Source organism: Onychomys torridus, chromosome 12 (genome assembly GCF_903995425.1).
Source record: "Onychomys torridus chromosome 12, mOncTor1.1, whole genome shotgun sequence".
Taxonomy (NCBI): domain Eukaryota; kingdom Metazoa; phylum Chordata; class Mammalia; order Rodentia; family Cricetidae; genus Onychomys; species Onychomys torridus.
The window spans coordinates 879,984-906,654 of NC_050454.1; the positions used below are offsets into that span (position 1 = coordinate 879,984).

General features: G+C 45.0%; 1 protein-coding gene across 1 annotated transcript in view; it reads right to left on the reverse strand.

Annotated features, from left to right (window-relative positions):
• Nucleotides 1-26,671, reverse strand: part of Klhl6 (kelch like family member 6) — a 40,053-nt gene that overhangs the window by 11,253 nt on the left and 2,129 nt on the right. The window contains exons 2-3 of the mRNA XM_036203769.1: nucleotides 9,855-10,020; nucleotides 3,105-3,554 (exon numbers count right to left, since the gene is read on the reverse strand). Coding sequence (XP_036059662.1) covers nucleotides 3,105-3,554; nucleotides 9,855-10,020 — 616 coding nt within the window. The remainder of the gene's footprint in view (nucleotides 1-3,104; nucleotides 3,555-9,854; nucleotides 10,021-26,671) is intronic.

Genomic DNA, 26,671 nt, shown 5'->3' on the forward strand with positions numbered 1-26,671 from the left:
ATAGAGTAAAGAGGGGAGCAGTGGACTGGAGAACTTCGAGACACTTGAATGTGCCGAGTACTTAATTAATGAGTTGGCACCACAGACAAACTCCGCTTCTCTGCAGTTTTCTTCCCAACATCAGTCTGGTCTCTGTCACCAAACGTTTCCTCCCACAGCCGAGGCACAGCCTCCAACGCAAGATGGTCGGTCACCTTTGTTCAGTGAGGATTTTGGTGCTGTAGGCAAGACTTCAAGGACAGTCTTATAATTTGCTATGAGGACATCCCCTTTTCTCTAATGGATTCTCAGCACCAAGAACAGTATCTGGGTCTTGAGGGTTTCTAAGATTCAATGGACAGATGGATGGACAGAAAGACTAACAGACAAAGAGATGGAGAGATGAATGAATGGATAGATGGGCAAGACAGGTCACCAAGGTCCCTGTCTACTACTACTTTTTACAATACAAATCACTGTGGTACCCAGTCTCTACAATGGCCTCAAGTAATGTCTTCCTCCCCGAACTCAGAGCCCATGTAGTTCCTTCTATAGTGGTCCAGAATCAGTCTCTCTAACCAAAAGATTACAGAAGTGGAGTTCTACCAGACTACTGAAGGCACTAAATCTTCCAAATTGATTGCTTTCTTAGTCTCTCTTAGGTAAATTGCTCTAGAAGAATGCCATCTGGTATGTAGACGACCACATGGCAAGAAACCGACAATATATTCAAGCCAATAGCCAGTCGGGAGCTGTGAGTGAGGATCATGTGAATTCTGATCTCGTCTGAACTTTAAGATTGCTAAAGTCTAAGCCAATAAATAGATAATAGATGTAAGAGACTTTAGTCAGCAACCCAACTAAACCAAGCCGTCCCTTTCTTCTTTTTCCTCTGGCCATGCAGGACTGAACACAGGGCATCACGTGTGCAAGGCAAGAACTCTACCATGGATCCACATCCCTGCCTGCTGTCTTAAACTGTGAAGGTGTAGGGTAATTCATTATGTAGTGATTCCATATGGGGTAATAATGGTAGGAGAAAGAAAGGTCTCAAATCCATGTCTTCAACTTCTTCTTTAAGAAACTAGAGAGGGAAAAACAGCAAATCCAGAAAGTAAACAGAAAAAAGAATCCTATCAGGATCAAAATAGGAAGAAAATTAAATAGAAAACAAACAAAAAAAACTGAGAAAATGAAATGAAATCAGGTTAGTTTGTTGAGAAACATCAACAAAATGTATGATATATCTAGCAAGACCAATGGTGAGGGGCACCAAGAGCCACTATCTGGAATTTAAGATGCAACATCACTACAGAGTCTATAGATAGTACAGATCCACATCACTGCATAGTTTACAGATAGTACTGATGACGAGGGGAAATTATCAACAGCCTTATTACCAACAAATCCAATCCTTGTATGGATGGAAAAATTCTCTGCAACTCCATTTGAGAAGAAACAGACAACCCGAGCAGCACTGTGCCTGTTAGCATGATGTGATTTGAAGTGAAAATATCCTCTCCGGGTTGGCCAAATCCTGTAATACCAAACACTCAGGATACCTGTGAAGGACACATAGGTAGCAAACCATTCTAAGAACAACCAAGAAGTACAGATTTCCACACAGATAAAGGACATCCTACAGAGGCGTCGCAGACAGATATGATTCCTGAACAACTTTGGGCTGAGGTTTCTACCGTACCCTGCAGATGAGGTTTGGAACTTTGGCATGGTGACAGGTACATATGAGGTTTCATGAGTGCAAATCAACAGCAAACTCTCCCTATACTATAGCTTCCTGGTGAGCTTGCTCCTCCACTAAACCCGGCCTTGTCTTTACAAGATTCTGAGTGAAAAACATCTCCAAAATTTGCAAAAGAGAACAGGTAGGAACAAATGCTCTCTTGGTGCCCATTTCGTCATCCATAAACATTGACATTCACAACACACCAGGGAGTCCTCATAAGATCTGGAGATGAACATTGACATTCACAACACACCAGGGAGTCCTCGTAAGATCTGGAGATGAAAAGCCCAAGAGCACCCAGTTCCTACTATAACAAGTTGCAAGTTTAGAATATTTACGAGATGATGAATTCAATGGTTATTACCATGTGGTATTTGGTGTCACAAGCAAAGATTGAGCCAATGGCCATAAGAACACGAAGTGTTCTCTGGAGAAGGTGACCTTAGATTGAATTTTGGAGTAGAAGCAGAAGCCAGGAACAGGAAGAAACGGAAGCATTTAGACAGTATCTACCTTGTCCCCAAGGCTGGAAAGACATATCCTTTGGGGGAACTGGACACAGTATGTCAAAACCACAGCAGAATGTCAACAATTAAAGAAAACAGAGACCATGAATTTGAGCATAAAGGAGATACAGGAGAAGAGTTAGAAGGATACATGGAAAGGGGAAAGTGTTGTGATTGTATTTTAATTCAAAAAATGGATTTTAATTAAATTAGTTTTTAATTTTTAAAACAAAATACAAACATACATAGTAAGTGTGTGGTAAATGACACCAGAACCTGGGCAGGAGGTATTTTAGTGGAGCAGAGCTCAGGGAACTTTAGGAGAAAGAGTGGATGGCTTCCTAGAAGTGATGGAGAGCCTGTGAAAAGGTCAGGCCAGAAGCAAAATTCACACTGCTCCTTCCATCATCCCAGGAGTGGGGATGAGTTGGCAGGAGACCAGACTGGGAGCACTGTGATGAGGTCTAGAGAATTTCCATAAGTTCAGGAAAGAAATGATAGAGTCTGGATCTAGGCAATGTCAGACTAGAACAAGAACAACAGATACAAATTCTCACAAGAGTGGGAAAATTTAAGGAAGTAGAACCCCTTCTGAAGGGTGACTGGATGGGCCACACACAACTGGGCAGAGGAAGGATGTGACAGGCACCATGCCGAGAGGTTTCCATTTCTCACTAAATCTTCCCCACAGCTGTGTGAAGATGTGATATCATCCTCACTATACAGATCAGGGATCCCCAGCTTCTGGAACGACTGACTCCTCTGCTTGCTGTCCTGGGAATTTGTGAGCAAGGGTCACTTGCATTTCTGAGAGCCCTGGCTAACTCCTTCCATTGCTGATGAAATGCAGCAACCTCTCACATCCAACCTACCTCATTTCCAGAAAGGTGGTACATCCTGGCTTCCTGCAGCAGTGGGAAGACCTCAGGACACTGTCTAATTAGAGGATCTGCTTCAACCATCTCCACGAAGTACCACGGGTCCAGAAGTGGTAAGCGCACATTCTCGAGAACACAAGGGAGGAGGCAGAGTCGTTCTGACTGTTTGTGCCGGACCCAGCTCATCACGGTCTCAAACACCTGAGCCTCCTCGGTCACACAAAGGTCGTCACTCTTCAAGATGTGATATAAGGTATCCACCGGAAGTTCAAGGAACTCCTCGGAGTTCAGAATCTGAACGAAGTTTTGAATGATGTAACTTTGAACTTGCATCTTTAAACTGTCCAAGGAGTGTGTGTCCGCTAGCCTCAGTATTCCAATGCAGTTTTCTGGGTTCAAGGCTTCTGTGAGGAAGCTGGCACAGGCATCCACCAACTGCAGAAACTAACAGAAGGGAGGGAGCCAGGAAGCAATTAGTCTACAAGAACATTGATCAGTGAGTTGTGTGTGCCAGCAAAAACTTAGAAACAGCCTAATGTCCAACAGCACAGTCTCACAGCCAACAACTCCATGAATAATTTAAAAACATCTTATGATTACATTAAGTCACGTGGAAAATGTAATGTGTTGGGTTTTCAAATCTGTTCACTAAATCTGATCAAATGTCTAGATTTGTTTTTGTTTATTTTTTAGTGCTGGGGGTGGAACACGCAGCTTTGTGTGTGCTGATAAGAAAGTGCTCTGCCATCAAGCTATCTTTCCTAAATTTAAGCCTCTAGATCTAATCATCAATTTACAGAAAAAAATAGAAGTAAACATATGATAGCATAAACATACATTCATCTAGATGGTGGGAAACTCCATGGAGCGACTGGTTTATTTCTTCCGTAACTATGCTACAAGTGCAAAAAAGGGGGAGGAGGAGGATGAAGTGTGAAAACAAGAGGTCTGCCTACATCCATGAGTCTATGCGGAGCACAAACTGGGTTGAGTGGCTTGTTTTTAAAAAGGGGGGATCGTGAAGTTGGGAAGAGGGATGAAGGGTCAGGATGGGTCCTGAAGGAGTTAGAGAAGAATGTGTAAATATGATCAAGAAACATTATATGCATGTATAAATTATCAAAGAATAAAAATGTTAAAGAGAAGAGAGTTAGGAGATATATCAACTTACTACCAAGTATGGACCATATTGGGATGCCCGATCTAAGCAACAAATTAGGTCAGGGAGATGTTTACAAGCACTAATATTTGGAAACATGAAAAATTATTATTAATTTTAGAGGCAATAATGGTCTTACATCTTTAATAAGAATTTTTAATAAGAATCTTTATCTTCTGAGCTAGGGCAACAGCTCAGCAGATCAAAGTGCTTGTTAATCAAGTCTGATGACCTGAGTTCTGATCCCTAGAACCCACATGAAAGCCAGGCTCAGTAGTGTAAGCATCTGCTATCCCTGCACTCCTTCTGAGGAGACTGAGCCAGGACGGATTGCAGCACACGGCCAGCCAGCCTGGTTTATGTATCAGTGAATACAACCTGTCTCAAAGAAGGTGGAAGGTGAGGACCAAATCCTAAAGTTGACCTCTGACTCCACACCCAGGTCATCACACACACACACACACACACACACACACACACACACACACACACACACTTTTTAAAAAAGAATCTTTGCCTTTTAAAGATACACCAGAAATATTTTCAAACTGAAATGTAGCCTACTGTGGGCAAAGAAAGCTGTTACATAAGCATAGAAAAAGACTAAACAGTTACAGGTTAAAATATTAAGTGTTTAAATCTTGTGTATCACATATCTTGTGGCAAACTATGCTGGAATAAACCAGCCCCCAAACCCCAGGAGCTTACAGTTAGTGTCTGTCTCCCATGATCTCACCAGATTCTTCATTCCAGGACCCAGGGTGATGGGAAAGCCCTGACTGAGATCTACTGGCACAAAATAGGAGAAGAAACAGGTCAGGGCCTCACAAAGCATCCTCAAGTTCGGAGGTAGCCTATGCGGTTGTTGTTCAAACTCAGCTGACCAGAGTAAGTCACAGTGCAAACCCTGGCACCTGAGGACAATCCATCTCCACAGAAACTGATCCCACAAGGGAATATGGCCTGTTAAATACCACAGCTTAAGGCATCAGAGTCACTAATCAATCTATGGGAAGTTTTTTTACCTTGTTAATGAATTACTGCCACTTTTGTAATTGGAAAAAACAAGTTTGTAAAAAGTATTGGTTGGCTCCCATATCTCATTTTAACTCCATCATCTTCCTCAAGAGAATACGAGCTTAAAGTTTTGGCAGCGCTAGACCAATGATTACAAAGCCCTACCATGGCCATTTGCTCATTTCACAGGCCACGTCTCACACACACTTGTTTTCTGGGCGCTGCTCTGAACGAGTCTGATCTCTTTGACCTCTCTTTGTCCGCTGGGTTCATAAGGTCACACTCTTAGTGTGCTTGAGCTGATCACTGAAGGGGAAGGGAGAAGGAGATCACAGGGAAGGCCAGATGAGACAGACCTCCTCGGAAGGCAGGTACTGATAAGAGATACGGGACAGACCTGTCAAGGGAAGTGTGGCATGCAAAGGATGGGGACCAAAGCTGTGGGGATAAAAGGGGAGGGCAGGGCAGGCTGGGACGGCTTGGAACTGGTGGACTGAGCTGAGAGAAGTTCCGGCTTTATACTGGAGTCCCTATGGCACATACCCCCATTTCAGGGCCACTTTCAATAACAAAACATGATTCCTCCCCATCAGACCGCATTTTCCAGCTGATAATACAGAAAATGTTCCTTTGAGAGCCAACACAAAGCTGGAGAAAGATGGAGTTGGCGTTGCCTCCATCTGTGGGCCCCAGTGCCTACAGCTCAGCTCCTCGCTTGGGGAACTATGGAACTGGTTGAGCTGAGACTCCTAAACACAACTGTTAGTTTGACTTTTGTATTTTTTAAGTTTTTGATTTATATTTTAGTGGCCCAAAGTGACCTCAAACTCTTCATCCTCCCTACCTCAGCCTTCCAAATATGAGATTACAGACTTTTGTCACTATGCCCAGCTCTGGGAAAAATCTATGAGCTACTCACTGTCATGGCAATATAATGAAGTATCTACTTTATCCTGGGCATTTTAGTTCTGGGTAAATAACTGTGAAATTAAAAGGTGGTATAGGAAAAACAGAGAAACCCCACCTTTCTATGAAGCTCTCTCTTAAAAGCCAGTTCTTCCCAGTGGCTTCTCTAATTCTCTGATGTGGAACCAGTTCTCATCCCTTCCACAGCCTCACTGTGGAGGTGCTCTGCCCAGCCAGGTCAAGCAGCTCAGAGGTTCTAGGTCATGATTTTGTTTTTATTTCCAGCATTATCTACTAATAAAATACTAAAAGTCTGACAGCGGACAAGTTGGAAAGGCCGGATAGAGGAAGGAAACATGTCCCAGACATCAGGAATGCACTCAGACCTGTATGCTTCATCAGTCATTGTACCTAACAAACCATTTTTGGTGGGTCGCTTTTATTTAATTAGTAAATAGGATATTCAGATCACATCTGTAGAGAGGAGGAAATAGAGAATTCAGAGTAAAAGACATTCCTGAAGAAACAGAGCTAACCAAAGTGCAGGCTTCACTGCTCCAGAGACCTTGCGACCACAGGGGAAGGCAGATTTCTCCAACTGCCTAAGTTCTCCTCTAAGTGTCAGCAAGCACTTCAGAGTGATCCAGCCAGCAGCTAGGAATTTGCTGGCACACAAGGCAGTCATGAGAACAAGAAACTGTTTTTTATATTATTTGCCTTGTGATACATTTCCAGCACACTGTTCCTGGAACTTGGTTTTGAGAACTGAGAGATAACAAATAATGGCCACAGGTAGCCAGCTTCCTGTTTAGAGGGATGAGTGAATAAAAAGTTACAGTAAACACCTGACTCTTTGACAGGAACTCCTAAAATACCACCAAAGAGACACAACCACACAGGAACTCCTAAAATACCACCAAAGAGACATGGCCACAGTTACCAGAAGAAATGTCTGCCTTGAAAAAGCCAGTTGTAGGTCTTCTTTTGAGGAGTATCTATTCAGATTATTTATTCATTTTAAGAACTTTTCAGTGTGTGTGTGTGTGTGTAAGTATGTGTGTAGTACAACACCTGCACATTATATCAAACATCAAAATGTCAACGTGGTGGCTCTCACAATTAATAGCCTACTCCAACAGTAATATATAGTTGACACCAGGCCTTCTGAGATGCTGGACTATAGAACTATTTTCTGAACACTCAATTCTACCACACCTAAGTCTCATGTGAACATTGCAAGTACTTGAACTAAAAGAATACAGCTGATAAAAAACTAAACCACACAAGGAAATAGCACCAAGTGCACACAGTCCAAGGACGTAACATGTGAAAAGCCAAGATAGCATAATTCCTCCAAAATTTAATTCCACAGTACGACATCTGGTGAGGGTGAATTAAATGAAAGCCCAGACAGAGAACTCAAACAAGTGATTATAAGTATGTTCAAAGAAGAAACAACGCACCTGGGTTAGGATGCAAACAGGTGAATGACAGAAGCAAAGTCACTTGCTGCCGGGCACACTCCCTGACCCAGGAAGTAGGAGGGTGTGCCTTTCTGACAGTTAGAGAACACACAGTTCTCCTTACACACCCCAGCGAGTATAGTTACAGGCTGCAGGATGCCCCACTCCAATACATGCTTACCCAACACACTCCTATGAAGCCCAGATCTGCAGATCCGCTGACATACAAAGCAGCTGCCCCAGTACAACCCCCCAATGTACCCCAGAACTGAGTCTCAGGGTTAGGGGGAACTAGAAAGTTGGCTCAGCAGGATGACCCAAGTTTGGTTCCTAGCATCCTCATCAGTCAGCTCACAACTGCTACTAAGTCTAGCTGCAGGGAATCTGACACACTCTTCTGGTCTCTGTTGGCATGGGTACATACATCACATCACACACACACACACACACAATACTACAAATAAAAACTACATTTAAAAAGAAAAGTAGATCTTTTGTATTGTGTAACATCTGCTTTGAGACAGTGAGAGAATCAGGAGACTTGACAACTATTCCAGACTTCGTCATTCAGAAAAATAAAATTTGTATTCATTGAGTTTCTACTTTGGTGCCAGACACCATATCTGTAACAATAAATGTCACAGCTATTACTATTGCCAGTTCCCATCTTTAGACAATTCGGCATCCCTCCCTATGTCTCAATAAAGGAAATCAGCATGAAAATAACAAGGACTGCTGGGGCTGCTTCCTTGACACAGAATCCTTCCTTGACACGGAAAGACTGCTCTGAGGGTGTATTGTTGGACAGTGGGCAGGAGTGAGTGAACTATAAACACTGAGTGTGAAGTTGGTGAGTCCCCTCCCCATAAGGAAGAATGGTTTCCTGTCAATCAAAGAGGCTGAGGATGAGCACACAGAGAGAGAGTCAGGGCAATGAGTGTTAACTGATTTGGGTATATCAGAAAATCAGCCCAGCAGGAAATAATTGGCCTGGCATCTTCAGGATGCCCTGGGGAACTGAGCCAATGAAACTTACTAAACTGGTGGCCAGCCACCTGTTACTCAAAATCCCTCGGGGCCACTTTGGAGTGGATTTTCTATTTCCTTTCCCTGATCCTGTCTTTTGTCAGACCTTACAAATCCCTCCCTGACTCTACCCTCAACAGAGCTAATCCCACTGCCAATAGTCTTGGACCCTGAGCCCCTCGGAGATACTTACGTTCTCAGACTCTGGGTTCGGTTGCCTTCAACTACCAAGTTCATTATGACACAAGCCGACACCACCTCCACAAGAACCAGGCCATGCACAAGATTTGATACTTATCCCTGGTCCTGGAAGTGACCTAGACTACACCTGGACTCCTTTTCTTCCACTTCTGGGCAATGAGACAACATTAATACAATGGAATCAAGTTAAATAGTATGATCCCAGACCTAGGCAAAGATGATAACTTGGGTGGGACCCTTGTTATAATTATTGATGCAACTGATATTATCCATAGCCTAATCATTTTATGAAGCTAGTGTAATGGCTACAATCATACGAAGCAAATATTATTGAACAGAAACAATATATTACTTTAAAATAAAGTGTAATTCTTAAGTCCTCCTTCCTCTGTGACACTTCTTACTCAACGCTCTTCTTTCACAGACACCACAAAGCGCTTGTCACACAGTGTCTTGATTCCCCCATACCTAGATAGCATCACCCGAAAGCTGCATGATGTGATGGCAAGCAGCAGTCTCTTCAATCCAAAAAGTCGGTTTCAAACCACAGCACTTTCAGGCGTCCTCTGCATTGCCTTAACTTCGAGTCCCACTTATGATAAGATCAAATGAGTGCTACACCCTTGGCTCTAACTGGGCTGCACACTAGGCAGCCACTGTGCTTCAGTCAGATACCTGCACACACACACACGCACACACACACGAGCATGCGGCTTTATATGATGATACAGGCAATACCTCATCACATCACCTGTCACTAAGTGTCCAAAGAATGAGCATCTTCTGCTCACTCTCTCACTCCCTATCTCTCTATCCCTGTGTGTGTGTGTGTGTGTGTGTGTGTGTGTGTGTGTGTGTGTGTGTATGTGTAAATTCCAGATACAGTTCTGGAAGCCAGCCTGAGCAGGTCTCTGGGGGCTCCCTGCTTTCATTCATTTCAAAGAAGAGCACAGAACCTGTCGGTTCACACACCTGGAAAAGATTGGCAGCCTCCAGAATCCGCTGAACATTCTGCTTGGTGATCAGAGCCTTGCTTGTGTAGGTATAGTTCAGGAGAGCGTGCATGGTCTCCGCGTCCACCCCTTTAATGATGATCCTCTCCTCGTACTTCTCCTTTAAGTCATTGCAGAACATGGCCCTAGAAGAGAGACCTGTGATGTGAATCTTCCGGGACTCTGGGTTCCAGACCTGAACAGCTCCCTTTTAGAGTCATCTGCCTGCTGCAACAGTGAAGTCCCAAATCAGAACCTGAACCGATTGCCAACATGGAGACGGAATCATTTGACAGGCTGACTTCTTGAAATCGTGCCCATTAGTTCCTTCTAAATGTGAATTCAATGCCTAGCATGAAGAAGAGCTCTTGAACGAAGTCAGTGTATTTCAAGGTGGCACATCACTAGCCTGACAGGGATCACCTGTACTCTGAACTGAGCTGTCATCCCTAGATATGGCCTCTGAATTCTCTCTAAGAATTCACATGCAGTGGATAACATCCTACTCCAGTGTAGCCCACACCTGTAACCCCCAGAAAATCAAGGGAATCGGGGAAGCAGGGAGCAGTTCATGGGCAAACAAGCAGGACTACATCCAGAGAGAAGGCCACTTCAGCCTAATCCTGCAGGGACCGGAGAGTGCACTCCACAGCTGTCCCAGCAAAAGACAAAGACACTGCCTTGGCACTGTGGGACCACAGACAGCCTTTGGTCAAGGACCGCTCCAGGAACAGGTCATTCTCAAGCATCCTGGTTTTCCAGAAGCCTAGGAGAAAGCTGAAAAGGAGTGCTGCCCAGTGGCTGTGGCTGGCAGAGGGAGGCTGGAGTCCAGACAATGCTTGAACTCACCCACTCCATACATAAATGAGAAAACACAAATCAATGCGTCCGTTTCGTGGTTATTGGTAAATCCCTACCTTACTGATGTATTTGAAGAATAAGCAAGAGACTATATATCAGCCAAAGCTCAAAGCAGCAGGATAGTCCAGATCATCATCTCAGGGGAATTTCAGCTGGGGAGAGACAGGGAGTGGGTGGATGAACAGTTACTGTTGCACTTAACAAGAGGCCACTTAAGGGAAGATGATACTCCAGCTCCAGGTCTGAGGGCAGGCTACTGTGGGAGAGAAGGTACAGTAGCAAGGACAGCTGCGGTAGCAGGGGTGTGCGCGGCTTCCTTGCGTGTTCAGATCAGACAGCAGAGATAGGACAGGAAGTGGAGCCAGCTACAAGCATCAAGGCCTGCTCCCTGAGACCCACTTCCTCCAGCTAGGTCCCACACCCTCCCTAAACAGCACCGTAGCTAAGAACTAAATGTTCAGACACAGGAGCATGCTGGGGATGCTTTTCATCCAGACTCTGAGAGTGGGTCACATACCATTGCAGCCTAACTTGCCAGCATGGGTCCTGGTCTCTCTCAGGTCTTTGGTGTCAGAGTTTCTGCATGCTGCCCACCCCATTCATTCTACAGCAAAGGCAGAGTCTGTGTTCCATTAACACTGCTCTAAGGACACTAACTCTGTAACTGTTTGTGGGAGAGGGGAAAAAGGAAGTGTAAGGGAAGTGAAATGCCATGACGAAACCCACTCTTTGTATGTTAACTTAAAGCAATGAGAACAACAGTTGTTAAGAATTACAGCAGTTGCCATGATACATGCCAGTAGAATATGCCAAAGAAGCAGAGGTAGGCGGGTCAAGGAGTTCAAGTCCATGATATATTTTTTAGGCTAGGTGTAGCAGTACAAGCCTTTAGTCCCAATACTTGAGAGGCAGAGGCAGGTAGTTCTCTAAGTTCGAGGCTTGCCTGTCTCAAAAAAAAAAAAAAAAAAAGAAAGAAAGAAAGAAAAGAAAGAACGGGGATATATATATATATATATATATATATATATATATATATATATATATATCGAGAGAGAGAGAGAGAGAGAGAGAGAGAGAGAGAGAGAGAGAGAAGAGAGGCCTAGTGAGATGGCTCATGGGTAAAGATGCCTACCACCAAACTTGATGATATGAGTTCAATCCCTAGGATCTATATCGTAGAAAGAGAGAACCAACTCCCAGATGTTGTCCTGTGACCTCCATACATGTGCCCACACACTTATTGTTCCACGGCCCCACCTCTCTCAATAATAAAAAGAATAAAAAGCTCACCCCACAGCATGTAAATGAAATATTACATAGTAATATTTTCTACAAAGATATGGACCAACATTTTCAGAGCAGTAAGCTAGTTTCCCGATACAGTGAATCGGGGATGCCTCACAGCAGAGCCCAAGTCATCCAGCATGGCTCTCTCACCACAGCCATGGACATCCCCACAGGCCCAAGACTCGCCTAGATGATGTCAGGCCCTGCATGAAAACACTCGGCCTGGGCCACACAGCTCTCCAGTGTCCACAGGGATCATCTCTCAACTGAGGTCCCTTGTGAAATGTCATTCCTTCGAAGATGTTCTGCCTCATCTGTACCCAATCTAAAATCATCACTCCACATTTATTGCTCTCCTTCACAGAGCTCTCACAACCCAACATTGTACTGTATACCTATTTATTCACTAGTTTAACGACTGTCTTCCCAGCTATGGACTGACTGTCACGGTTACAGGGTTCCTCGTGCTAGAACAACACTCCCAATCCAGTGGAGATTCAGTCTCTAAAGAAAATGAGTAAATAAGGGAGTGAGCTAGTGAACAAATTGTCTTTCTGAGATCCTTAGAGTGGGTTTTTGTCAGACATCTGCCACTCCAAAAACTGTCACACATCCTCCAGTGGATGAGGAGGAGCCAAACCCTGCCTCCCACCAAAAAATTCCTATCCTACACCCAGGGCCCGGAATTTGAAAGGGATAAACCTCTACACGTATTCCACTTACTACTCCTGAATAGCCTGAACGTCACTACTGGAATTTTTCATCCATCCCAGATAACCTATGGTTTACCTTCTCCTACAACCTCCGTGCCTCAGAGCTCCCAGCCTCAGCACCAATCGGCCCTATGAACAAGCACTCCCCCATGCAACTCTGCTGTCAAATGTGTTTTAACCCCTGCCTGCCCTTCCTTAGTTCCCTGCTGATCCCTTTCCCATCCTCTTCATGCCAAGAGTTAACTTCTCTGCTTCACTAAGATATGCTGCGTCGTGGCACTAACATCAATTGCAAAGTGAGTAAAATTCACTCAGGAGTGCAGCTGTGTGTAGATGGCACACACCTGTAATTCCAGAACTCAGAAAAATGGAAGCAGGAAGATTTTAAGGTCAAGATCAACCTGAGATCAAGAACCTGTGTGTGTGTGTGTGTGTGTGTGTGTGTTCACATACATGCAACTGGGTCTACAAAAAGACATTCTTTTACATTTTTGTTTTGTTTTTCGAGACAGGGTTTCTCGAGTAGCTTTGTACCTTTCCTGGATCTCACTCTATAGACCAGGCTGCCCTCGAACTTACAAAGATCTGCCTGCCTCTGCCTCCCGAGTGCTGGGATTAAAGGCGTGCACCACCACCGCCCAGCTTCTTTTTAATTTTTTAATGACATCATATGATGCCCAATGAGCAATGCTGTTAAGAAAGGGTTATTGTGGGTTGGGGATTTAGCTCAGTGGTAGAGCACTTGCCTAGCAAGTGCAAGGCCCTGGGTTTGGTCCTTGGGGGGGTGGGGGGGGGAGAAAGAAAGAAAGAAAGAAAGAAAGAAAGAAAGAAAGAAAGAAAGGGTTATTGTTCCATTGTAGCCAATCAAAGGGGTTTCCATGGCAAAAAGTCAAGGAGTCACCAGATCCAACTGTGATGGAAGATGGAATGGTTTTGCTGGCTATGGTAGCCAGCAACTCTGAGCTGCGGGCATCAAAACCTTCCACCTTCCACTTACCAAACCAATTCTTATGTTTTTTTTTATTAATTCATTTATTTTTAGCGGGTGTGGGTGTTCTGCCTGCATGTATGACATGCACTATGTGCATGCAGTGCCTATAGAGGCCAGAAGAGAGCATCAGACAGCCTGGAACTGGAGTTAGAATTGGTTGTGAGCTGCCATGTGGATACTGGAAACTGAACCCAGGTCCTTGGAAAGAACAGTCAGTGGTCTTAACTGCTGAAGCATCTCTCCAAACGTTTCCCCAAGCCAATTCTAACCAAAGAAAGCATGCAGACATTCAGCCCAGTCCAGTTTCTGATCTCTAGTTATTCTCTAATACCTATTATATCAACTCCCACGTAACTGGAGTCCAGCTTACATCCTTAGCCTCAAGTACCACAGCCTCATTGGGGTGTCACAATGTGAACTCCAAGTCCAGCCACATCTGAATACTGTGTGTGCCTACTAACCCTCAATTTTACCAACCCCAAATCAAATGAATTAGAATCTTTGGTAATGGGTTTAGCCAGATGAATTTGATTAGATCCTATGCTGGCTCTCATGATTCCTCAGCAAAACAAAATTTAAAAACCACTGTTCTACTCTGAGCATGATAGCACATGTCTATAATCCCAGCATGAGAGACTGAGATTGGAGGGGCATACATTTAAGGCAAGCCTAGGCGACTTCCTGGTTACTTTGTTTCTTTCTTTCTTTCTTTCTTTCTTTCTCTCTCTCTCTTTCTTTTTTCTTTTTCTTTTTCTTTTTCTTTTTTTTTCCCTCCAAGACAGGGTTTCTCTGTACAGTTTTGCTCCTTTCCTGGAACTTGCTTTGTAGACCAGGCTGGCCTCAAACTCACAAGGATCTGCCTGCCTCTGCCTCCTGAGTGCTGGAATTAAAGGCATGTGCCACCACCACCCAACCACCCAGCAAGATTTATTTATTTATTACATATACAGTGTTCTGTCTGCATGTATGTCTGCAGGCCAGAAGGGGGTGGCAGATCTCATTACAGATGGTTGTGAGCCACCATGTGGTTGCTGGGAATTGAACTCAGGACCTCTGGAAGAGTAGCTAGTGCTCTTAACTGATGAGCCATCTCTCCAGCCCCCTGGTTACTCTTCTATTGCTGTGTTAAGTCACCATGACAAGGTAACTTACAGAAAAAGTTTACTTGGGGCTTACAGTTTTGGAGTCCATTACCGTCACAGCAGGGAGCATTGCAGCAGGCAGGCAGGCATAGCCCTGGGGCAGTAACACTGAGGACTTAACAGCCTGATCCACAAACAGGAAGCTGAGAGAGAAAGCTAACTGGGAATGGTGTGGGCTTTTGAAACCTCAAAGCCTACCCACAGTGACACAAGTTCTCTAGCAAGGCCACACCTCCTGGTCCTTCCCAGACAGTTCCTCCAAGTGGATATCAATCATTCAAATATTTGATCATGTGGGGATATTCTCATTCAAACCACTAGCTACAAAATGAGAACCTGTTTTAAAAAAATTATTTTTAATCCCCTAACACAGGCCCCTTTGGCCCCTACCTAACAAGAAGTCATCTGGCTTGGGCTAAGACAAGTATGCACCTGGAAATGCCTTTTTTCGCTGTAGAGGTTCCCTTCCATCTTTGAGATCCAGCGCTCCCAGGATCCCATCAGGCCTGGGGATACTTCACAAAGGAAAGGGACTAGTAATAGCCTCTTCCCAGCCTGGAAAGCTCTCAATGCCAGGCTTTGCCCCATCTCTTATGTCTCTAGCTAATACACTCAGAGAAGGTGCTGCAGCCTGTACTCAGATAGCACAGATCATTGGAGCTTGGAGTTTCCATAAACAGCCTGACATAGAGCCTTATTAATAATAAATAACGTGCGATTTTGTTCTTGTCTGTTGTGAGCATGCAAATGTCTCACACCTGGGAGAGCGCCTTCTACCATGGTTTATTCCCTAAGGGTTTGTGTGTTCTAAGTTTGGTCCTCACTGTGGCAGTGTAGACGGTGTAGACAGTGTAGACATACTGGGACCTTTCAAACACTAAGCACTTAATACAAGGTTGGGCTTTGAGGGCACCGCCATCAGAAGTTCTGATGTGGTTCTCATGGGACACTGCTCAGTTCTCAAAAGAGGGTTATTTGGAAGAGGAAGATGGGCCTATCCCCCTGCTCTCTGGCTTCTTTTCTCACCTTCAAGCAAGGGACCTTGTTCTCCCACACAGTGATACTGACTCCCATTAAGGCCAGAGCCAGGCCAATGAGAGCATCATGCCCTTGAACCTCCAGAACTACATAACCCTTTATTCTTAAAGTTCCCAGCCTCAGATATTTGTTATTTAAAAAATAAAAAATAGAAAACCAAACCTATATATTCAGAGTAGCACTTGGAAGTACACAGACATCTTTCTCTCTGCAGACACAAATCTGATAAATAGCATCCATGTTTCTCTCTTGAGCTTGAAGTCAGATGTTTAACACCTCCAGCCACTGAACAAGAATTTGAACTAAAATGATAGAGGAGCTTAAAACTGAGATTCCCTCCACTGACTTTAGATGATAGCATCAGGCCTGAAAAGAACTTCTGTTTGCCAACCTTCTGGCTCATGTTTACCAGTCCTCAGTCACTACACATGGCCTTGGGGAAGCAGAAGCCAACTTGCTTACTGTGCAACCAGAACCCCCAAAACCCCACTGAGGCACTACTGGTGACTCAGCAAGCCATGGAACTCTTATCATCCAAATTTGAGACAGAAAGTCTTCTGCCCCACAAGATCAGACCCAGTAGAATGGAACAAGTACTTGTGTCCTGGCTGCGATGATGATCCAGACACAGATGTAATGGCTATTCTTGTTTCCTTGCTCAACATCATTCTTATACTGTTTAGTGGGAGCACCCATGCTTCCCACAGTGAGCTACCCCTCCTCCTACACTGTCTTGAATGTCTATGTGGCCAGTAGTGAACAAGGTCCAAGTTATATGGTACATCCCCCAAGCCATAGCAATTAGTTATGGCTGAGCACAGGACAAAGTTGGTCCAAGCAAAGCCAGTTTCAGAACTTTATCTGGAACCACTACTATGAGAAGTTTGCTTCCCACTAAAATGGTTGAGCTGGTAGAAATGAAAATTCAAAGATACTTGGGACCTCCTCATCTCTATCCAGGAGAGGGGAGGGAAGGAGGGGAAGGAGAAAGGAGAAGAAAAGGAGGAGAGGAGGGGGGGAAGGAGAAGGGAAGTACAGAGAGCAGAGAGAGACACACCACACCGAGAGATTAACTTGAGCACAAGGGTCCATTTGCACCTGAAAGCAACACATCTAGACTTTTAAAACAAAATGAGTGAGCACACTTTAGTCTTTTAAAAATGCCACAAGCATCTAACAATAGCCAGATGCAGAGGAAGATGGACAGAGGGACACCCATATGGACAGTCTAGGCCAAGAAGATTTAACTACTCCACCCTATACTCCCGTCCATACTCTGCTACCATGGGCAAAAATGACAGTGAACTCCCAAATGCCCTTGCACAGGTATGTGTGATGAGAACCATATTGTCTGATGATTCTTGGAACCAGACGTCCAGGTACTGATGCCTATCCCGAGCTCTCCTTCCTGAGCTCCTATGTTACACACATGGTGGTTTATTACTTGACTCAATTTGCCTTTGAGTTTGTACCTCACACTCCCCACTGGAAGTGAAGCATAGCTGTCCCTAACCCAGTGGTTCTCAACCCTTGGGTTGAGACCCCTTCTGGGGGCAGGGGCTGAATGACCCTTTCACAGGGGTCACCTAAGACCATTAGAAAACATAGATACATACATTGTGATTCATAACAGTAGCAAAATTACAGTTAGTAATGAAAATAATTTTATGGTTGGGGGTCATCACAACATGAAGCACACTATATTCAAGGGTCACAGCATCAGGAAGGTTGAGAACCACTGCCCTAACCATTTGCCTCCCAGACCACTTTCTTAAGGTCTGCTTAGAGTGTCACTTCCTTATTAGATCAGAAGCATTGAGAGCATTGATATCCACTGCCCACAGCCACACTCTGACCCTAAGCATCCCATGCCAATTTCCTTCTCTTCTGAAAATGTCTCATTCCAATCTACCCAGGACCCTGTAGTGGCTTGCCATGATGGGCAGGTCATAATCTAGACGTTCCGGATCGATCAGCCTCTGACCTGATGGAGCATTCTCTGGTTCTAACCACTCAGAATCCTGCACATGTACTTTGGTCCCCTTCTTCATCCCAAGATATTGACGTGTAGACGGTCTGTCAGGTGCAGATCATCCCTACCGTGGAGCACAGTGCTGGTCCCATGCTTGTTCCAGAGTGTTCCCTCTGCCAGCTGCCAGACTGATGTGGACCACAAACCTGATTTGTCTGTCCCTGATATGGAAGCCAGAGGGCAAGAGGAGAAAGCTGAGCACTACTGCCAGAGGGTAACAGCAAAACCAGAGGAGGAGGAAGGGGAAGACAGAGAAAAAAGTTATACACACGCATCTTGTGCACAGGTGCCAAGGCTAGGGTTCCAAACCAGCACCTATGGCACATGTCAGCATTTGCCCCTGAATGTGGACTTCATCAGTTCCCAGGGAAAGGATTCTCTACTTCCAGTGCTCCCTCATAGATAACTTTTAAAATTGGCAGTACCCCTAAAGCCAAAGCCGGTCTAGATGGCACAGGGCAGAGTATAATAACTGTAGTACTTCCTGCAAGGTGGTCAAAAGTTGCAATGCAGCTTTCAGTGCTACTGAGCAGTGGGAAGAGGAGTCTCTCCCAGAAGCCTCTTGGATAGCTCTGTACTGAGCAGTGGGAGGAGTCTCTCCCAGAAGCCTCTTGGATAGCTCTGTACTGAGCAGTGGGAGGAGTCTCTCCCAGAAGCCTCTTGGATAGCTGATTGTCTGCATGCCTGGGAGCAGGCAAGCTTTTCGTAGCAATTGGACCATATGCTTCATCTGCCTTCAAATTATTTCTAGAATTGAGTCCATAGTTCCGTGCCTGTGTGAATGAGAACTGGGAAAAAGCTGTGACTACAAATGCTGACTCACTGATTAGATCATCCGTGACTGTGTGGAGAGTCTGGATGTCAAAAGTCCCAAATCATCATTAGTGCCCTCAGTAGCCATTTACTGCCCTCCTCTGTGTGTGACCTAACATCTTTGTGACTGTTAGGTAATCTTTGGAATGTACAAACCCAACACTAACTTTCACCAGCAAAAAGGCTAAGAATGCCACCAGATAATGTCTGGGGTCCTATAGCTGAGGTTTCTCACTTTGCTAAAAATGCATCGATCCAATGTACCCATCAGTGTATTAGACAAGCATATTGATCCCTTACTGTGTTCTGTTTCTGTAAAAGCTTCATGAAATTGCTACCTCACTGAAGCATGGCATTCAGGGAGAATCAGAATCCATGTTCCTGGGCCATGGTCTCTCCTCCAGAATAGACAATATATTCCTTTTGTTCCCTCGAGGTGAGAACTGTACCTTTTGTCAATACCTAGAACTTACCCTAAACAATTTCAAAACATCTAACTTTATAGCAAAAGCTGTTCTAATAATTATGATAGTGTTCACAGTTAAGTAGTAAGTGAATTATAATATATCCACAGCTTGGAAGAACTCATTAAACTAAATGTATAGAGACTACAGAATGAAAGAGAACATGCTTGTGCTGTATAACTGAATTGGAAATAAAGAATAAGTGACAATATGCAGTACAGGCAAAATGACTTCTTAGCAGCTATGCCCAGAAGAAAGAAGTGACAGCACATTTAAATGTTAATAAAAGATTTCTGGGTAGTTTTTCCTGTAAATGTATAGCTCAATACATATTTATCAGTCTTTAATATTTCTTCTTTTCCCCAGATTTGCCTTCAACAAATCTGATGTGCTTGTGTAATAGAAAGTAAGCATTAAAAACAACAGCAGGATTACTTACTGTGGTAGGAATAAGACAATATATAAAATATAAATATAAATCCTCCTTCTGCACAAGAGGATTCTGGGTAACTGATACTGAAACTATTAAGGAGTAACGTTGTGGAAAAGGAACAAAGCAGAAGAACCATACTGAAGTGAGCATAGCATGTTCTTAACATGGCTGTCCTGACATCAGTGTGTCTTTCCTCATGATGAAACACTGTCGATATTTAAAGACAATAGAAAAAGAAGTCATTGATGGGGAGGAAGCTTCGAGATCTGCTAAGTCGTTATTTAAATCACACAACTGGGTTGAGAAGCCAGCCAAGCACAGCGGAGGGGGACAATGGCATCCACCCCGTTTCTGTGAACACAGCCTCAGCAATGCCCATTAATTCATGTGGTGAGCATTGTTACCGAGACCACACGGCCCCAAAGCCTAAAACCTGTGTTTCCCAGACCCTGACAGACTAACACTGTGTCAACCCTTTACCTAAAATAAGACGTTGCAAATGTGAATAATCCATGTTTTATCATTCTTCCGCAGTTAATACATGTATACAATAGATTTAGGTCGTTTTTACACGCACCCTTCCCCCATCTCAGCCCCCTCCTTCTCCCCTGAAACCTTCTTATTCCCAAGTCCCCCTCCTCGTTGGACATTTCTTTCCTGTGTGTGACCACTGAGTTCACTAGAATTGCTTCCACGAGTGTGTGGGGGGGGGGCGGTATTTACTGGAGCATGGGCAATTCATCAGTGGTTACACCACTGAAAACATGACATTCCAGGACCCATTACCTGTCAATAGACCCCAGGGAAGCCTGGGCCTATGGACCCTCCCACACCTCACCTCTGTGATATGCTGTGGAGCCCACTCCTATGCAGACAACCAGAGCTGCAGTGAGTCATGAGTGCCAGGGCTACCTGTGTCTGAAGTCACCTCTGTGCTGCACATCCCCCCTTCCCCTGGCTGTCAGAGTCCTGCCACCTCCTTTACTGTGACATGGTGGTGAGATCCTGGGCCCCAGGGAACCTACAACTATTGTTTTGCTAAGTGGTCATGTCAACCGGCCTTCTAAATTCTCCAGTTCATATCATTACATCAGTGCTACTCTCAGAGAGGTTTACTGTATTGCTGGTGGTCAATGGAGAAACCACTACCTGACCGAAATGCCAGGAACAACCCATGTTTTCTTTCTATTTAATTTATTAACATTTACTTCATTTTTCTTTTCTATGTATGGCTTCTTCCTTGCATGTATGTGTGTATACCACGTGTGTGCCTGGCGCCTGAGAAGGTCAGAAGAGGGAATCAGATCCCCTGGAAATTCAATTACATATGGTTGTGAGCTACCATGTAGGTTCTGAGAATTGAACCTGAGTCCTCTGGAATAGCAACAAGGGCCCTTCATCACTGAGCCATCTCCCCAGCCCTGAATAATCCATGTTTTTAATTAAATTGAAGTGCAGGTTCAGAACTGAGTGACTTTGAAGCTGCTTGTTTTGCTTCTGGCCTTGTCTCTGAATGAGCCGGGTGGTCAGGTGAGGGCCTGGCAAGGCACCCTCTCTTATCTGTCCCTTCCTGATCTGTAAACTCAGAGCAGGTCTTAGGGAAAGCATTATGTCAGCTCAGTTCCCTCCCAGCCAGGAGCTGTGTTCTCCTCCTAGGCAGTGGGAGCGCCAGGGGATGTCTGTGCTCCCCCTGCTCCAGGGCCATCAGGGAGCAGTCTGAGGGGTCCTTGCGGTCGCCTCCCACTCCTCTGCCCTCACCCTTCCTTCCAGCAGACAGCACTCTCGCTGCAACTTTTTCTTATGACAGGATCTTGCCGTGTGGCTCAGAACGGCCTCCTATTCTGGATCCTCCTGCCTCTGCCTCCCAAATACTGATGTCGCCATGCCCAACCACACTGTAACTTTTACACTCTAACTTCTAAAGGGTCTCTCTGATGGCGCGCTCCCTACTTACAGCCTAATATGGTATTTTCACAGAGATGTCAAATCGTGTCCTGTTTTTATGCCCTGATACTCCTCCCTGACCTCCTTGCTGGTGAGATACATTCCACTCCTTAGCCAGTCCTAACAAAACCTTTCATGGTCTGACCCTAGCAGTCTCTTGGCTGTACTGCTGCACATCTACTGTACTTCCTGCCCAGAGATCTGCGTGTGTGTGTGTGTGTGTGTGTGTGTGTGTGTGTGTGTGTGCTACCTCTCCAGGTGGTCCTCCCCTCCAGCTCCAGTCCACTGCAGGTCTGACAACTAATATACTAGCTGGAGTGTTAGGATGCTGCTAGCAAATTGATGCTACCCCTTCCCCATCTTCCTTGTTTGTGCATGCTGCTGCTGCTGCTGCTGCTGCTCTGTGTGTGTGTGTGTGTGTGTGTGTGTGTGTGTGTGTGTGTGTGTGTGTGTGTCCTTGTCTACTAATCCCTCTTTCCAGGATAGTCCCTGGGCTCTGACCCTCTCCAATTCCTCCTAAACCAAAATGTCCCATCAAACTTACTCTATACGATTAAGGATCCCATGGATCTGGGAAGTTTTTTATTTGATCCAGAAATGGATCATTATATCTATCATGTTAGTTTTTCAGCTTTATCATGTTTTAAAGTCACAGTGGTATCCTCACCCATGTAATTAGTATGGGCTCTTCATTGAAACTGAGAGTAAGCATGAGCTTCTAGACAGCCAAAGCAAATACAAAGTTACAGTAAATTCGCCACAAAAAGGAAGTAAAGCAGATTTATTATCTGTCTTTAATGCACATTTACTTTTTTTACTTTTTGTTGAGTGTGTCCCTTTTCTGGGGCATTGTCTCTCCTACCCAGGATTCACTCAGACTACACTGTTCATGTGTTCTGTGGAGGCTCTCACTTTTTGGAACTCTTTATCTCTCTGTCTCTCTCTCTGTCTCTGCTGTCTGTCTGTCTGTCTCTCTGTCTCTCTCTCTCTCTCTCTCTCTCTCTCACTCACACACACACACACACAGACACATACATGGACACACACACACACACACACACACACACACACACACACCCCTCCCTCCTCCTTTGGCTAAGCTCCTAAATTAGGCTGATCATTGTGCCCTAATTCCTTGACACAGTGATTGGTCTAGGAATCATAACTGAGTGGATCTAGGCCAATCAGCATCTTTCCCAGGGGCTTTTTATACTAAAAGTAGAAAAAAAAATCTCTTAGGCTCCCTCTGGAGCCAAAGCTACAAAAATGAGTCTCAGATCTACCAAGAAGCAAACATCAACCATGTGGCAGAAGTCAGAGCTGTAAGGTCCAACAGGAGGTACAGCCAGGCAGAAGTGGAGAGCAAGCGAGCATTCTGACCGCACGGAAGGCCTGGGGCTCTCCCTGGTCTCTGCTGCACTCCAGTCTTTCTATGACACAGAAATGTGCTAAAGCCAGTCTCATTTGAGTCTCTATCCCTTGGAACCAAAATCAAACAAAACCCAGCAACACCCAAGAACCCATCCACCAAAACGAGCAGACAAACAAAAACCAAAAACAACGCTGACTAATGTGGAAAATGATGGACGGCTGCAGGCCCATCTATGAACAGCTCAGATGCTACACGAAGCCAGCTCTTCTCGGGGGCTAGCTGTTCGCCATCACTCTGCCCAGTCCTCACACAGTGTTTTAACAAAGGACTGGCCGCACACCCATGGGAAATATTTCTCTATTGTGCTTTAATTGAAAAACTGCACGGAAAATATTCAAAACTAAAGGGCTAGACTTCCTGTTCTTTAAAATTAATACTTTTGCCACATTTGTTGCGTTTGTGTAAGCTTATGGACATGTGCGCATGCCATGGCCGTGTGGGAGGTCAGAGGACAACTTGAAGGAGTGCCCTCTTTCTACAGTGTGAACTCAGGTCCTCAGCCTTGGAGGCAAGCCATGACTCCAGGACACTAGTTCTTGATTAGAAGAAGACCCAGATGCCCCAGACACCAGGTGTGGACTGTTAGGGACCAAGATGTCAGGAACCAAACATGAACCATAGAAAGTACTAGCTAAACCAAAGAACAACTCATAAGCCCCTTCCCAGAGCAGTAACCAGAGGCCTCCCAAGATAAGAGAACATCCCACAGTCAGGTGCCATGACAACCGAATGTAAAGAGCATTCCAGGGTCAGGTAGCCTAGCAACAGAATAAACTGCCCCTGACCAGTGACCTTAGCCGATATCTCGCAGGTGCACTCTCAGCCTCACATGTCTTGCACCCCTTCCATGTTCTACACGCCCCCTTTCCCTTTCCCTCCTTCCTGCCCCTTCCCCCCTTATGCTATATAAGCCATGTGGAGAACAATAAAGATTGGTGGCTTGATCAGAATACTGTCTTGCTGCTGTCTCTTTGTGTTGCCCTTCCCTTTCATTCTCTCCCACAGGTGGGTGGCCCCGTTGACACCCCACTGGCTGGGGCAGTGGACGTGAGTCCGTTTTCCTTAAAAAAAAAAAAAATCAAGGAACTTATGACTCTTGCCCTGGAGCACAACACCACCACCCACTCCCCCCTACAATCCCACCCACCCCATACACATCCTAGTGAAAACTAGTGCTATAAGAATGACTATGTGGGCATGTGTCCACATGATTATATGAGTGACCTATTGATTCTGTAATATTCTGAAGCAGTTTGGAGAGAGAGAGTGTGTGTGTGTGTGTGTGTGTGTGTGTGTGTGTGTAAGTATATAGACCCTTGGATATATGTATAGAGGCCAGAGGTGGACATGGGTGCCTTTCTCTGTTGCTCCCCCATCATATTTTGAGTCAGAGTCTCTCACTGAATATGGCGCTCACTGAGTGGCTAGACTGTCTCTACTTCCCAGGACTGGGATTACAGGCCTGCACTGCTATGTCTGGCTTTTAACACGAATGCTGGGGATCTGAACTTGAGTCCTTCTGCTTGAACAATAAACACTTGACCCACTGAGCTTGAATTTTAGGATTTTTTTTTTTGAGACAAGGCTTCTCTGTGTAACAGTCCTAGCTGTCCTCGAACTCATTGTGTAGACCAGGCTGGCCTTGAACTCACAGAGATCCATCTGCCTCTGCCTCCCGAGTGCTGGGATTAAAGGTGTGCGCCACCACCGCCTGGCAATTTTTGAATTTTAAATTGGAAATTTTTCCAGTTTTTCCTACAATGAGCAAACTTCATCATCCTTCCTTTCTCTAAAGCTTACAATAGCCTCCCAACCCTGTGAGAACTTCTACTAATCAGTGGCTCAAACTGTAGGAGGACTCTTCAGGTTTTACTAACTTTGAATATATATGGAGTACCTGCTAAATACCAGCTACTGCAAATGGCACCAAAGACAAAAGAATGAATAAGGAAGTCACTGCCTTCACATAGCTCACTATACATCCCTGGCTGGCCTGGAACTCCCTACATAGACCAGGTCGGCCTCGAACTCACAGAGATCTTTCAGCCTCTGCCTCCCAATCTAGATGATGCCCTCAGGCCACAGATTCACAGAGGATGGGGAGAGGACAGTTGAATGTGTGAATGATTGCCTTTTTGCCTGCTGGGACCTTAAGTTATACACCCCATGCCTGTGAGACAAGAGTCACAGTGTCTTCTAAAGTTGTGGCCTTGTCAAGATCCCATAACATGGTCTTCATCTAATCCAGGCCTGGCCCACATAAGTCATATTGGGGTTCCCCAGCATTGGGACCCCCCCATAAGTATGGCAAATTTGAGTGGGCCATGTGGCAGGAGCCTCCACTCCAGTAGGTTCAGAGGCTTGATGCTACTTCCCAGTTCCTGTCCCAGCCAGGCATCAACAGACAATCAGAGCCGTGAACTTGGACATGAGAGCCTGCTTATGTAGAAGTAACAGAAGCTCCCGTGACTTCCAGTTTCTAGGAATAGCCACAGAACAGTGAAGGAGTTAAAGTTCTACACTGTCCCCTCAGGGTTCCGTAGCAGCTGGGCTTCCGACACAGGCTCAAATGGCTGAGATTTTTTTTTTTTTTTTTTTTGAGCTGAGGATCGAACCCAGGGCCTTGAGCTTGCTAGGCAAGCACTCTACCACTGAGCTAAATCCCCAACCCTGGCTGAGATCCTGACTACCGCCTGACACATAAATTTCTCTTTTCATGCAAGCCAGAGACCATTTCTGATCACAGAAAGTAAGAAATCTGACTTAGTGCCACACATGATATGTTTCTAGGCAAAGAGATTAATAAATGAACTGCCATATTATTTGCATTCCATGACAACTCAGTAGTAAATGTAGCCCTGCAAATCTTTAACTGCGAATACAGGTGCTGAGCCTCAGAGGTCAAGCAATTCCTCCCAGATTTTATGGAGCCAAGGAGCTAACCCTTAAGGCTTACCATCCTTTGTTCATGTCTCGGTCTCAACAAAACGTATTTTTCTCCAACTTCCTCGTTCTTCCCCAGACGTCAAAATAGATCCACAAAGGGAAATTCGCTGTCTGGGCGACTAACATTGCTCCTGTTTGGCTCACATTCCAGCCCTGTCGTTCTCCTGGCACAGCATTAAACTCTTGCAACCGCTTTTCCGTGTGTGAGAAGAACAGAACCAGCAGGCTGCTGTGGGTTAACTAGCTCCGATGTATTGACAAGGCAAGGCACTGAGTCTGAGGGAAGTGATTCCTACTCCACCACCAACAGAGGCTGCTGATTTCAATCTGCTGTGGTGTGCTGACAGTGACAGATGGATGTCTCACCCCTTTCAAACCCTTAGAAACAAAGCAAAGACACACTGAGTCACTGTCAGACCGAATGTTGGTCCTCAGTCTTAGGACACAAGTTGGCTATTTTTTTTTTTAATTAGCTGGCATCCTAGACTTCATCCCTTCATCTGTAAGATAAGCCCAATATCCCACCTCATTAGGTTGGGGTGCACATTCAACGGGCTAGGTGCATGTGACACTGGGCCCACACAATTACTCAACCAACAAAATAGAGTCCTGTCTCCAGAACTGTACCCGCATAGGAAGAAAACCATGTTGGAAATGCCTAGATGTAAATCTAAAGAAAGAGTAAGAATAAGACCAGGCAG